The sequence below is a fragment of the Excalfactoria chinensis genome, unplaced genomic scaffold (assembly GCF_039878825.1).
Source record: "Excalfactoria chinensis isolate bCotChi1 unplaced genomic scaffold, bCotChi1.hap2 Scaffold_332, whole genome shotgun sequence".
Classification (NCBI taxonomy): Eukaryota; Metazoa; Chordata; class Aves; order Galliformes; family Phasianidae; genus Excalfactoria; species Excalfactoria chinensis.
The window spans coordinates 1-16,029 of NW_027315620.1; the positions used below are offsets into that span (position 1 = coordinate 1).

Genomic DNA, 16,029 nt, shown 5'->3' on the forward strand with positions numbered 1-16,029 from the left:
TTGATGAAGATAATAATGATGGTGATGATGATGATGGTGATGATGATGATGATGATGATGATGATGATGTTGAAGATAATAATAATGATGAAGATGATGATGATGATGATGATGATGATGATAATGATGATGATGAAGGCTCCCCCCCCCCAGCATTACCTCCCCCCTGTTCTCGGTCCCTGAGGATGGACTGAGCGCCCAGCAGCTCTTCTCCACCTCTGACGGCCTCACATACAGGTGGGGGACCCCACAGCCCCAATAACAGCCCCATAGAGCCACCCCAAATCCCCCATAGCATCCCCATAGCCCCCATAGCATCCCCATAGCCCCCATAGCATCCCCATAGCACCACCCCAAATCCCCCATGATATCCCCATAGCCCCAGTGGACCCATAGGGCAATCCCAAATCCCCCATAGCATCCCCATAGCCCCTATGGACCCATAGGGAAATCCCAAATCCCCCATGGCATCCCCATAGCACCACCCCAAATCCCCCATAGCATCCCCATAGCCCCCATAGCATCCCTATAGCCCTCATAGCATCTCCATAGCCCCCATGATATCCCCATAGCCCCAGTGGACCCATAGGGCAATCCCAAATCCCCATAGCATCCCCATAGCGCCACCCCAAATCCCCCACAGCATCCCCATAGCCCCCATAGCATCCCCATAGCCCCAATGACCCCATAGGGCAATCCCAACTCCCCCATAGCATCCCCATAGCCCCCATAGCATCCCCATAGCCCCTATGGACCCATAGGGCAACCCCAAATCCCCCATAACATCCCCATAGCACCACCCCAAATCCCCCATAGCATCCCCATGTCCCCCATAACATCCCCATAGCCCCAGTGGACCCATAGGGCAATCCCAAATCCCCCATAGCATCCCCATAGCCCCAATAATGGCCCCATAGCACCACCCCAAATCCCCCATAGCATCTCCATAGCCCCATAACATTGCCATAGCCCCAATGGACCCATAGGGCAATCCCAAATCCCCCATAGCATCCACATAGCACCACCCCAAATCCCCCATAGCATCCCCATAGCCCCTATGGACCCATAGGGCAATCCCAAATCCCCCATAGCATCCCCATAGCCCCCATAGCATCTCCATAGCCCCCATAGCATCCCCATAGCCCCAGTGTCCCCATAGGGCCACCCCAAATCCCCCATAGCATCCCCATAGCCCCAATAATGGCTCCATAGCGCCACCCTAAATCCCCCATAGCATCCCCATAGCCCCTATGGACCCATAGGGCCACCCCAAATCCCTTATAGCATCCCCATAGCCCCCATGACATTGCCATAACCCCAATGGCCCCATAGCGTCACCCCAAATCCCCCATAGCATCCCCATAGCCCCCATAGCATCCCCATAGTCCCCATGGACTCCTCATGCATTGATGTCCCCATAGGGCCACCCAAAACCCCATAACATCCCCATAACATCCCATTAACCCCTATGGACCCCCCCATAGGGCCACCCCAAATCCCCCATAACTACCCCATAACCCCTATAGATCCCTCATGAATTGATGTCCCCATAGGGCCACCCCAAAACCCTATAACATCCCTATAGCCCCAATGGCCCCATAGGGCCACCCAAATCCCCTATAACATCCCCATAACCCCCATAGACCCCCCATGCATTGATGACCCCATAGGGCCACCTCAAAACCCTATAACATCAATATAGCCCCAATGGCCCCATAGGGCCACCCCAAATCCCCCATAACATCCCCATAACCCCCATAGATCCCTCATGCATTGATGACCCCATAGGGCCACCCCAAAACCCTGTAACATCCCTATATCCTCAATGGCCCCATAGGGCCACCCCAAATCCCCTATAACATCCCTATAGCCCCAATAATGGCCCCATAGGGCCACCCCAAATCCCCCATAACATCCCTATAGCCCCAATGGCCCCATAGGGCCACCCCAAAACCCTATAACGTCCCTATAGCCCCAATGGCCCCATAGGGCCACCCCAAATCCCCTATAACATCCCCATAGCCCCAATGGCCCCATAGGGCCACCCCAAATCCCCCATAACATCCCCATAGCCCCTATAGATCCCTCATGCATTGATGTCCCCATAAGGCCACCCTAAAACCCCTATAACATCCCTATAGCCCCAATGTCCCCATAGGGCCACCCCAAATCCCCCATAACATCCCCATAACCCCCATAGACCCCCCATGCATTGATGTCCCCATAGGGCCACCCCAAAACCCTGTAACATCCCTATAGCCCCAATGGCCCCATAGGGCCTCCCCAAATCCCCTATAACATCCCCATAGCCCCAGTGGGCCCATAGGGCCACCCCAAATCCCCCATAACTACCCCATAACCCCTATAGATCCCTCATGCATTGATGTCCCCATAGGGCCACCCTAAAACCCCCATGATATTCCCATAGCCCCAATGTCCCCATAGGGCCACCCCAAATCCCCTATAACATTCCTATAGCCCCTATAGATCCCTCATGCATTGATGGCCCCATAGGGCCACCCCAAATCCCCCATAACATCCCCATAACCCCCATAGACCCCCCATATATTGATGTCCCCATAGGGCCACCCCAAAACCCTATAACATCCCTATAGCCCCAATGGCCCCATAGGGCCACCCCAAATCCCCTATAAAATCCCCATAACATCCCATTAACCCCTATGGACCCCCCCATAGGGCCACCCAAATCCCCCATAACATCCCCATAACCCCTATAGACCCCCCATGCATTGATGTCCCCATAGGGCCACCCCAATACCCCCCCCACCCCCCATCCCTATAACCCTACGACCCTCCTGTCACTGCTGTCCCTATAGGACCACCCCAAATGTCCCCCCCACCCCATAACCCCATATGGCTCCTCTATGGGGTGACCCTATAAGTGACCCCCCCCTCAACCCCCCAACAGTGATTTCCTCATCCTGCCCGGCTTCATTGACTTTGCAGCTGAGGAGGTGGTGAGTGCACGACCCCATAGAACCCCATAGAACCCCATAGAACCCTATAGAACCCTATAGAACCCCATAGAACCCTATAGAACCCTATAGAACCCTATAGAACCCCATAGAACCCTATAGAACCCCATACATCCCATAGAACCCCATAGAACCCCACAGAACCCTATAGAACCCCATACTTCCCATAGAACCCCATAGAACCCAATAGAATCCTATAGAACCCCACAGAACCCCATAGAACACCACAGAACCCTATAGAACCCCATAGAACCCCATAGAACCCCACAGAACCCTATAGAACCCCATAGAACCCCATAGAACACCATAGAACACCATAGAACCCCATACATCCCATAGAACCCCATAGAACCCTATAGAACTCCATAGAACCCCATAGAACCCCACAGAACACTATAGAACCCCATAGAACCCCATACATCCCATAGAACCCTACAGAACCCTATGGAACCCCATAGAACACCGTAGAACCCTATAGAACCTCATAGAACCCTATAGAACCTCATAGAAACCCATAGAACCCCATAGAACGCCATAGAACTCCATAGAACCCTATAGAACCCTATAGAACCCCACAGAACCCCATAGAACTCTATAGAACCCCACAGAACCCCATAGAAACCCATAGAACCCTATAGGACCCCATAGAACCCCATAGAACCCTGTAGAACCCTATAGAATCCCATAGAAAACCATAGAATCCCATAGAACGCCATAGAACTCCATAGAACCCTATAGAACCCCATAGAACCCCATAAAACCCTATAGAACCCCATACATCCCATAGAACCCCATAGAACCCTATAGAACCCTATAGAACCCCATACATCCCATAGAACCACATAGAACCCCATAGAACCTCATAGAAACCCATAGAACCCCATAGAACGTCATAGAACTCCATAGAACCCTATAGAACCCTATAGAACCCCATACATCCCATAGAAAACCATAGAACCCCATAGAACCCTATAGAACCCCATAGAACCCCATAGAACACCATAGAACCCCATAGAAACCCATAGAAACCCATAGAACCCCATAGAAACCCATAGAACCCTATAGAATCCCATAGAACCCCATAGAACCCCACAGAACCCCATATAACCCCATAGAACCATATAGAACCCCATAGAACCCCATAGAACCCCATACATCCCCATACATCCCATAATATCCCACCCTATATCCTATAACATCCCACCCCATACATCCCATAATGTCCCACCCCATCTAAGAGGGTTCCCCTATAGGATATGGGGTTTGGGGTTGGTTCCAATATAGGATATGGGGTTTTGGGGTTGGTTCCCATATAAGATATGGGGTTTGGGGTTGGTTCCCATATAGGATGTGGGGTTTGGGGTTGGTTCCCATATAAGATATGGGGTTTGGGGTTGGTTCCCATATAGGATATGGGGTTTGGGGTTGGTTCCCCTATAAGATATGGGGTTTTGGGGTTGGTTCCCCTATAGGATATGGGGTTTGGGGTTGGTTCCCATATAGGATATGGGGTTTGGGGTTGGTTCCCATATAGGATATGGGGTTTGGGGTTGGTTCCCATATAGGATATGGGGTTTGGGGTTGGTTCCCATATAAGATATGGGGTTTGGGGTTGGTTCCCCTATAGGATATGGGGTTTGGGGTTGGTTCCCCTATAAGATATGGGGTTTGGGGTTGGTTCCCATATAGGATATGGGGTTTGGGGTTGGTTCCCATATAGGATATGGGGTTTGGGGTTGGTTCCCATATAAGATATGGGGTTTGGGGTTGGTTCCCATATAGGATGTGGGGTTTGGGGTTGGTTCCCATATAAGATATGGGGTTTGGGGTTGGTTCCCATATAAGATATGGGGTTTGGGGTTGGTTCCCATATAAGATATGGGGTTTGGGGTTGGTTCCCATATAAGATATGGGGTTTGGGGTTGGTTCCCATATAGGATATGGGGTTTGGGGTTGGTTCCCCTATAGGATATAGGGTTTGGGGTTGGTTCCCATATAGGATATGGGGTTTGGGGTTGGTTCCCCTATAGGATATGGGGTTTGGGGTTGGTTCCCCTATAGGATATGGGGTTTGGGGTTGGTTCCCCTATAGGATATGGGGTTTGGGGTTGGTTCCCATATAGGATATGGGGTTTTTGGGGTTGGTTACCATATAAAATATGGGGTTTGGGGTTGGTTCCCATATAAGATATGGGGTTTGGGGTTGGTTCCCATTTAGGATATGGGGTTTGGGGTTCCCCTATAGGATATGGGGTTTGGGGTTGGTTCCCATATAGGATATGGGGTTTGGGGTTGGTTCCCATATAAGATATGGGGTTTGGGGTTGGTTCCCATATAAGATATGGGGTTTGTGGGTTGGTTCCCATATAGGATATGGGGTTTGGGGTTGGTTCCCATATAAGATATGGGGTTTGGGGTTGGTTCCCATATAGGATATGGGGTTTGGGGTTGGTTCCCATATAAGATATGGGGTTTGGGGTTGGTTCCCATATAGGATATGGGGTTTGGGGTTGGTTCCCATATAGGATATGGGGTTTGGGGTTGGTTCCCATATAAGATATGGGGTTTGGGGTTGGTTCCCATATAGGATATGGGGTTTGGGGTTCCCATATAGGATATGGGGTTTGGGGTTGGTTCCCATATAAGATATAGGGTTTGGGGTTGGTTCCCATATAGGATATGGGGTTTGGGGTTGGTTCCCATATAGGATATGGGGTTTTGGGGTTGGTTCCCATATAAGATATGGGGTTTGGGGTTGGTTCCCATATAAGATATGTCGTTTGGGGTTGGTTCCCATATAAGATATGGGGTTTGGGTTGGTTCCCCTATAGGATATGGGGTTTGGGGTTGGTTCCCCTATAGGATATGGGGTTTGGGGTTGGTTCCCATATAGGATATGGGGTTTGGGGTTGGTTCCCTTATAGGATATGGGGTTTGGGGTTGGTTCCCCTATAGGATATGGGGTTTGGGTTGGTTCCCATATAAGATATGGGGTTTGGGGTTGGTTCCCATATAAGATATGGGGTTTGGGGTTCCCATATAAGATATGGGGTTTGGGGTTGGTTCCCCTATAGGATATGGGGTTTGGGGTTGGTTCCCATATAAGATATGGGGTTTTGGGGTTCCCATATAGGATATGGGGTTTGGGGTTGGTTCCCATATAAGATATGGGGTTTGGGGTTGGTTCCCATATAAGATATGGGGTTTGGGGTTGGTTCCCATATAAGATATGGGGTTTGGGGTTGGTTCCCATATAAGATATGGGGTTTGGGGTTGGTTCCCATATAAGATATGGGGTTTGGGGTTGGTTCCCATATAGGATATGGGGTTTGGGGTTGGTTCCCCTATAGGATATGGGGTTTTGGGGTTGGTTCCAATATAGGATATGGGGTTTTGGGGTTGGTTCCCATATAGGATATGAGGTTGGTTCCCATATAGGATATGGGGTTTGGGGTTGGTTCCCATATAGGATATGGGGTTTGGGGTTGGTTCCCATATAAGATATGGGGTTTGGGGTTGGTTCCCATATAGGATGTGGGGTTTGGGGTTGGTTCCCATATAGGATATGGGGTTTTGGGGTTGGTACCCATATAATATATGGGGGTTCGGGGTTCCCCTATAGGATATGGGGTTTGGGTTGGTTCCCATATAAGATATGGGGTTTGGGTTGGTTCCCATATAAGATATGGGGTTTGGGGTTCCCCTATAGGATATGGGGTTTGGGGTTGGTTCCCCTATAGGATATGGGGTTTGGGGTTGGTTCCCCTATAGGATATGGGGTTTGGGGTTGGTTCCCATATAAGATATGGGGTTTGGGGTTGGTTCCCATATAAGATATGGGGTTTTTGGGGTTGGTTCCCCTATAGGATATGGGGTTTGGGGTTGGTTCCCATATAGGATATGGGGTTTGGGGTTGGTTCCCATATAAGATATGGGGTTTGGGGTTGGTTCCTATATAGGATATGGGGTTTGGGGTTGGTTCCCCTATAGGATATGGGGTTTGGGGTTGGTTCCCATATAAGATATGGGGTTTGGGGTTGGTTCCCATATAGGATATGGGGTTTGGGTGGGTTCCCATATAAGATATGGGGTTTGGGGTTGGTTCCCATATAAGATATGGGGTTTTTGGGGTTGGTTCCCCTATAGGATATGGGGTTTGGAGTTTTTTCCCATATAAGATATGGGGTTTGGGGTTGGTTCCCATATAGGATATGGGGGTTTGGGGTTGGTTCCCATATAGGATATGGGGTTTGGGGTTGGTTCCCATATAGGATATGGGGTTTGGGGTTGGTTCCCATATGGGATATGGGGTTTGGGTGGGTTCCCATATAAGATATGGGGTTTGGGGTTGGTTCCCATATAAGATATGGGGTTTGGGGTTGGTTCCCTTATAGGATATGGGGTTTGGGGTTGGTTCCCATATAGGATATGGGGGTTGGGGTTGGTTCCCATATAGGATATGGGGGTTGGGGTTGGTTCCCATATAGGATATGGGGTTTGGGGTTGGTTTCCATATAGGATATGGGGTTTGGGGTTGGTTCCCTTATAGGATATGGGGTTTGGGGTTGGTTCCCATATAGGATATGGGGTTTGGGGTTGGTTCCCCTATAGGATATGGGGTTTGGGGTTGGTTCCCATATAAGATATGGGGTTTGGGGTTGGTTCCCCTATAGGATATGGGGTTTGGGGTTGGTTCCCATATAAGATATGGGGTTTGGGGTTGGTTCCCATATAAGATATGGGGTTTGGGGTTGGTTCCCATATAGGATATGGGGTTTGGGGTTAATTCCCCTATAGGATATGGGGTTTGGGGTTGGTTCCCATATAGGATATGGGGTTTGGGGTTGGTTCCCGTATAAGATATGGGGTTTGGGGATCCCATATAAGATATGGGGTTTGGGGTTGGTTCCCCTATAGGATATGGGGTTTGGGGTTGGTTCCCATATAAGATATGGGGTTTGGGGTTGGTTCCCATATAGGATATGGGGTTTGGGTGGGTTCCCATATAAGATATGGGGTTTGGGGTTGGTTCCCCTATAGGATATGGGGTTTGGAGTTTTTTCCCATATAAGATATGGGGTTTGGGGTTGGTTCCCATATAGGATATGGGGGTTTGGGGTTGGTTCCCATATAGGATATGGGGTTTGGGGTTGGTTCCCATATAGGATATGGGGTTTGGGGTTGGTTCCCATATGGGATATGGGGTTTGGGTGGGTTCCCATATAAGATATGGGGTTTGGGGTTGGTTCCCATATAAGATATGGGGTTTGGGGTTGGTTCCCTTATAGGATATGGGGTTTGGGGTTGGTTCCCATATAAGATATGGGGTTTGGGGTTGGTTCCCATATAGGATATGGGGTTTGGGGTTGGTTCCCATATAGGATATGGGGTTTGGGGTTGGTTCCCATATAAGATATGGGGTTTGGGGTTGGTTCCCCTATAGGATATGGGGTTTGGGGTTGGTTCCCATATAGGATATGGGGTTTGGGGTTGGTTCCCATATAGGATATGGGGTTTGGGGTTGGTTCCCATATAGGATATGGGGTTTGGGGTTGGTTCCCATATAGGATATGGGGTTTGGGGTTGGTTCCCATATAGGATGTGGGGTTTGGGGTTGGTTCCCTTATAGGATATGGGGTTTGGGGTTGGTTCCCATATAGGATATGGGGTTTGGGGTCACTATGGGGTGGGATCCCTCTGTGCCCTTATAGGATCTGACGTCGGCGCTGACCAAGGAGATCACCCTAAATACCCCATTGGTGTCCGCCCCCATGGACAACGTCACCGAGGCCGATATGGCCATCGCCATGGCTGTATGGGGTTATGGGGTTATGGGGTTATGGGGTCATGGGGTCTTGGGGTTATGGGGTTATGGGGTTATGGGGTCTTGGGGTTATGGGGTTATGGGGTCTTGGGGTTATGGGGTCTTGGGGTTATGGGGTTATGGGGTCTTGGGGTCGTGGGGTTGTGGGTTTGTGGGGTTATGGGGTTATGGGGTTGGGATATAGGGTTATGGGCTTATGGGGTTATGCGGTTATGGGGTTATGGGGTTATGGGGTTATGGGGTTATGGGGTTATGGGGTTATGGGGTCATGGGGTTATGAGGTTATGGGGATATGGGGTTATGGGGATATGGGGTTATGGGGTCATGGGGTTATGGGGATATGGGGTTATGGGGTCATGGGGTTATGGGGTTATGGGGTTATGGGGTTGGGATATAGGGTTATGGGGTTATGGGGTTATGGGGTTATGGGTTTGTGGGGTTATGGGGTTGTGGGGTTATGGGGTTATGGGGTTGTGGGGTTGGGGTGTTATGGGGTTATAGGACTGTGGGATTATGGGGTTATGGGGTCATGGGGGCTTGTGGTTATGGGGTCATGGGGTTATGGGGTCATGGGGTTATGGGGTTGTGGGGTTATGGGGTTTGGAGTTATGGGGTTATGGGGTTATGGGGTCATGGGGTCATGGGGTTGGGATATAGGGTCATGGGGTCATTGGGTTATGGGGTCATGGTGTAATGGGTCATGGGGTTATGGGGTTGTGGGGTTATGGGGTGGGGTTATGGGGTTATGGGGTTTTGGGGTCATGGGGTTATGGGGTTTTGGGGTTATGGGGATATGGGATTGTGGGGTCATGGGGTCATGGGGTTATGGGGTTATGGGGTCATGGGGTTGGGATATTGGGTTATGGGGTCATGGGGTTATGGGGTTATGGTGTTGTGGTGTCATGGGGTTATGGGGATATGGGGTTGTGGGGTTGTGGGGTTATGGGGTTGTGGGGTTATGGGGCTGTGGGGGCATGGGGTCATGGGGTCATGGGGTTGGCATATAGGGTCATGGGTTTATGGGGTTGTGGGGTTATGGGTTTATGGGGTTGTGGGGTTATGGGGTTATGGGGTTGGGATATAGGGTCATGGGGTTATGGGGTCATGGTGTTATGGGGTTATGGGACTGTGGGGTTATGGGGTTATGGGGTTGGGATATAGGGTTATGGGGTTATGGGGTCATGGTGTTATGGGGTTATGGGACTGTGGGGTTATGGGGTTATGGGGTTATGGGGTTATGGGGTTATGGGGTCATGGGTTTGTGGGGTTATGGGGTTATGGGGTCATGGGGTTATGGTGTTATGGGGTTATGGGGTTATGGGGTTGTGGGGTTATGGGGTTATGGGGTCATGGGTTTGTGGGGTTATGGGGTTGTGGGGGCATGGGGTTATGGGATTGGGATATAGGGTCATGGGATTATGGGGTTGTGGGGTTGTGGGGTTGTGGGGTTATGGGGTTGGGATATAGGGTTATGGGGTTATGGGCTCATGGGGTTATGGGGTTATGGGGTTATGGGATTATGGGGTTATGGGGTTGTGGGGTTGTGGGGTTATGGGGTTATGGGCTCATGGGGTTATGGGGTTATGGGGTTATAGGGTTATGGGGTTATGGGGTTATGGGGTCATGGGGTTATGGGGCTATGGGGTTATGGGGTTGGGATATTGGGTTATGGGGTTATGGGGTCATGGGGCTGTGGGGTCATGGGGTTATGGGGTTAGGGGGATATGGGGTTATAGGGTTATGGGGTTATGGGGTCATGGGGTTATGGGGTCATGGGGTCATGGGGGCTTGGGGTTATGGGGTCATGGGGTTATGGGGTCATGGGGTCATGTGGTTATGGGGTTGGGATATAGGGTCATGGGGTCATGGGGTCATGGGGTCATTGGGTTATGGGGTCATGGTGTAATGGGTCATGGGGTTATGGGGTTATGGGGTTATGGGGTTATGGGGTCATGGGGTCGTGGGGTTATGGGGTTATGGGGTTATGGGGTTATGGGGTCATGGGGTTGGGATATTGGGTTATGGGGTTATGGGGTCATGGGGTCATGGGGTTATGGGGTCATGGGGTTATGGGGTTGGGATATAGGGTTATGGGCTTATGGGGTTATGGGGTTTGGAGTTATGGGGTTATGGGGTCATGGGGTTATGGGGTTATGGGGTTATGGGGTGATGGGGTTATGGGGTCATGGGGTTATGGGGTTATGGGGTTTTGGGCTCATGGGGTTATGGTGTTATGGGGTTATGGGGTTATGGGGTCATGGGGTTATGGGGTTATGGGGTTGTGGGGTTTTGGGGTTATGGGGTTATGGGGTTATGGGTTTATGGGGTTGTGGGGTCATGGGGTTATGGGGTTGGGATATAGGGTTATGGGCTTATGGGGTTATGGGGTTTGGAGTTATGGGGTTATGGGGTCATGGGGTTATGGGGTTATGGGGTTGTGGGGTTATGGGGTTATGGGGTTATGGGGTGATGGGGTTGTGGGGTTATGGGGTTATGGGGTTGTGGGGTTATGGGGTTATGGGTCTGTGGGGTTATAGGGTTATGGGGTCATGGGGTTGTGGGGATATGGGGTGATAAGAATATGGGATTATGGGGATATAGGGTTATGGTGTTATGGGGTTACGAGGTTATAAGGACATGAGGTTATGGGGTTGTGAGGTTACAAAGATATGGGATTATGGCGTGGTAAGGATATGGGGTTATGGGGTTATGGGGTTATGGGGTGATAAGGATATGGGGTTATGGGGTTATGGGGTTATGGGGTTATGGGGTTCTAAGGATGCCCCCTCCCATATCCCCCCATGTGACCCCACAGCTGATGGGCGGCATCGGGATCATCCACCACAACTGCAGCCCCGAGTTCCAGGCCAGCCAGGTGCTCAAGGTCAAGGTACGGCACCAGCAGCCCCCCGGGACCCCCACAGCCCCCATAGCCCCCATAGCCCCCATAGCCCCCATAGCCCCCATAGACTCCCATAGCCCTCCATAGTGCCCCATAGCTCCCCATAGCCCCCCATAGTGCCCCATAGCCCCCCATAGCACCCCATAGCATCCCATAGACCCCCATAGACCCCCATAGCCCCCATAGCTCCCATAGCCCCCATAGCCCCCCCATGGCCCCCCATAGCTCCCCATAGACCCCCATAGCCACCATAGCCTCCATAGCCCCCCATATCCCCATAGCCACCCATAGCACCCTATAGCTCCACATAGCCCCCCATAGATTTCATGGCTCCCCATAGTCCCCCCATTGGCCCCTAACCCTATATACCCCAGATACACCCCATATACCCCATTACCCCATATACCCCATATACCCCATATACCGCATACACTCCATATACCCCATATACCCCACATACCCCATATACCCCATATAACCCCATATAACCCCATATACCCCATATACCCCATATAACCTCATATACCCCATATAACCCCTTATAACCCCATATACCCCATACACCCCATATAACCCCATATACCCCATATACCCCACATACCCCACATACCCCATATACCCCATATACCCCACATACCCCATATAACCCCATATAACCCCATATACCCCATATAACCCCATATAACCCTATATACCCCACATGCCCCATATACCCCATATACCCTATATAACCCTATATACACCCCATATAACCCCATATACCCCATATACCCCATATAACCCCATATACCCCATATAACCCCATATACCCCATATACCCCATATAACCCCATATAACCCCATATACCCCATATACCCCATATACCCCATATAACCCCATATAACCCCATATACCCCATATACCCCATATACCCCATATACCCCATATACCCCATATACCCCATATAACCCCATATAACCCCATATACCCCATATACCCCATATACCCCATATAACCCCATATACCCCATATACCCCACATACCACATATAGCCCATATACCTCATATAATCCATTATAACCCTTTATACCCCATATCCCTCACATAACTCCATATATGCCATATACCCCATATAACCCCATATACCCCACATACCCCATATAACTCCATACATCCCATATAACCCCATATACCCCACATACCCCATATACTGCATATACTGCATATACCTCATATACCCCATATACCCCATATACCGTATATAACCCCATAAAACCCCATATACCCCATATAACCCCATATAACCCTATATACCCCACATGCCCCATATACCCCATATACCCTATATAACCCTATATACACCCCATATAACCCCATATACCCCATATACCCCATATAACCCCATATACCCCATATACCCCACATACCCCACATACCCCATATACCCCATATAACCCCATATACCCCATATAACCCCATATACCCCATATACCCCACATACCCCATATAACCCCATATACTCCATATGCCCCATATACCCCATATATCCCCATATACCCCATATACCCCATATACCCCATACACCCCATATAACCCCATATACCCCATATAACCCCATATAACCCTCTACACCCCATATACCGCAGCAGTTCCAGCAGGGCTGTATCCGTGACCCCGCGGTGCTCAGCCCCACACACACCCCATATACCCCATATACCCCACATACCCCATATACCCCATAAACCCCATATACCCCACATACCCCATATACCCCATATACCCCACATACCCCATATACCCCACATACCCCATATACCCCATATAACCCCATATACCCCATATACCCCATACACCCCATATACCGCACATACCCCATATACCCCATATAACCCCATATACCCCACACACCCCATATAACCCCATATACCCCATATACCCCATACACCCCATATAACCCCATATACCCCATATACCCCATATACCTCATATACCCCATATACCCCATATAACCCCATTTAACCCCATATAACCCATATACCCCATATACACCACATACCCCACATACCCAATATACCCCATATACCCCATATACCCCATACACCCCATATACCCCATATACCCCATATACCCCATATAACCCCATATAACCCCATATACCCCATATACCCCCATACACACCATATACCCCATATAACCCCATATAACCCCATATAACCCCATATACCCCATATAACCCCATATACCCCATACACCCCATATACCCCATATCCCCCACATAACCCCATATACGCCATATCCCCCACATAACCCCATATACCCCATATACCCCATACACCCCATATACCCCATATACCCCATATAACCCCATATTCCCCATATATCCCCCTATAACCCCATATCCCCCCATATAACCCCATATTCCCCTATATATCCCCTATATCCCCTATATCCCATATATCCCATATATCCCATATACCCCATATATCCCATATAACCCCATATAACCCCATATAACCCCATATACCCCATATAACCACATACACCCCATATAACCCTATATACACCCCATATACCGCAGCAGTTCCAGCAGGGCTGTATCCGTGACCCCGCGGTGCTCAGCCCCACACACACCCCATATACCCCATATACCCCATATACCCATATACCCCATATACCCCATATAACCCCATATACCTCATATGCCCTACCTACCCCATATACCCCATATACCCCATATACCCCATACATCCCATATACCCCATATAACCCCATATACCTCATATACCCTACCTACCCCATATACCCCATATACCCCATATACCCCATACACCCCATATAACCCCATATACCCCACATAACCCATATACCCCATATACCCCATATAACCCTATACACCCCATACACCCCATATACCCCATATCCCTAATATAACCCCATATAACCCCATATACCCCATACACCCCATATACCCCACATACCCCATATACCCCATATACCCCATATAACCCCATATACCCCATATAATCCCATATAACCCCATATACCCCATAAACCTCATATACCCCACATACCCCATATACCCCATATAACCCCATATAACCCCATATACTCCATATAACATATACCCCATATACCCCGTATAACCCCATATAACCCCATACACCCCATATAACCCCATATACCCCATATAACCCCAAACACCCCATATACCCCATATAACCCCATATACCCCATATACCCCATACACACCATATACCCCATATACCCCATATATCCCCATATAACCCCATATACCCCACATACCCCACATACCCCATACACCCCATATACCCCACATACCCCATATAACCCCATATAACCCCATATACCCCACATACCCCATATACCCCATATACCCCATACACCCCATATACCCCATATAACCCCATATATACCCCATATACCCCATATAACCCCATATACCCCATATACCCCACATACCCCACATACCCCATATAACCCCATATACCCCACATACCCCATATAACGCCATACATCCCATATAACCCCATATACCCCACATACCCCATATACCGCATATACTGCATATACATCATATACCCTATATACCCCATATACCGTATATAACTCCATATAACCCCATATACCCCATATAACCCCATATAACCCCATACACCCCATATACCCCATATAACCTTATATACCCCATATACCCCATATACCCCATATACCCCACATACCCCATATACCCCATATACCCCACATACCCCACATACCCCATATACCCCATATAACCCCATATAACCCCATATACCCCACATACGCCATATAACCCCATATAACCCCATATACCCCATATAACCCCATATAACCCAATATACCCCATATAACATATAACCCTATATACCCCATATACTGCAGCAGTTCCAGCAGGGCTGTATCCGTGACCCCGCGGTGCTCAGCCCCACACACACCCCATATACCCCATATACCCCATATAACCCCATATAACCCCATATAACCCCACATACCCCATATACCCCATATACCCCATATAACCCCATATAACCCCATATACCCCACATACCCCATACACCCCATATACCCCATATACCCCATATACCCCATATGCCCCATATACCCCATATAACCCCATATACCCCATATACCCCATACACCCCATATACCCCATATAACCCCATATATACCCCATATACCCCATATACCCCATATAACCCCATACACCCCATATACCACAGCAGTTCCAGCAGGGCTGTATCCGTGACCCCGCGGTGCTCAGCCCCACACACACCCCATATACCCCACA

The 16,029-nt window shown here is 49.5% G+C and overlaps 1 protein-coding gene across 1 annotated transcript in view; it reads left to right on the forward strand.

Moving 5' to 3' along the window:
- Nucleotides 1-153: 153 nt before the first annotated feature.
- LOC140264888 (inosine-5'-monophosphate dehydrogenase 1-like) overlaps nucleotides 154-16,029 on the forward strand; it is a gene marked incomplete at its 5' end in the record, with an annotated part of 61,731 nt that continues 45,855 nt past the window's right edge. Inside the window, 4 exons of the mRNA XM_072360785.1 lie at nucleotides 154-237; nucleotides 2,930-2,978; nucleotides 8,708-8,809; nucleotides 11,636-11,710. Coding sequence (XP_072216886.1) covers nucleotides 154-237; nucleotides 2,930-2,978; nucleotides 8,708-8,809; nucleotides 11,636-11,710 — 310 coding nt within the window. The remainder of the gene's footprint in view (nucleotides 238-2,929; nucleotides 2,979-8,707; nucleotides 8,810-11,635; nucleotides 11,711-16,029) is intronic.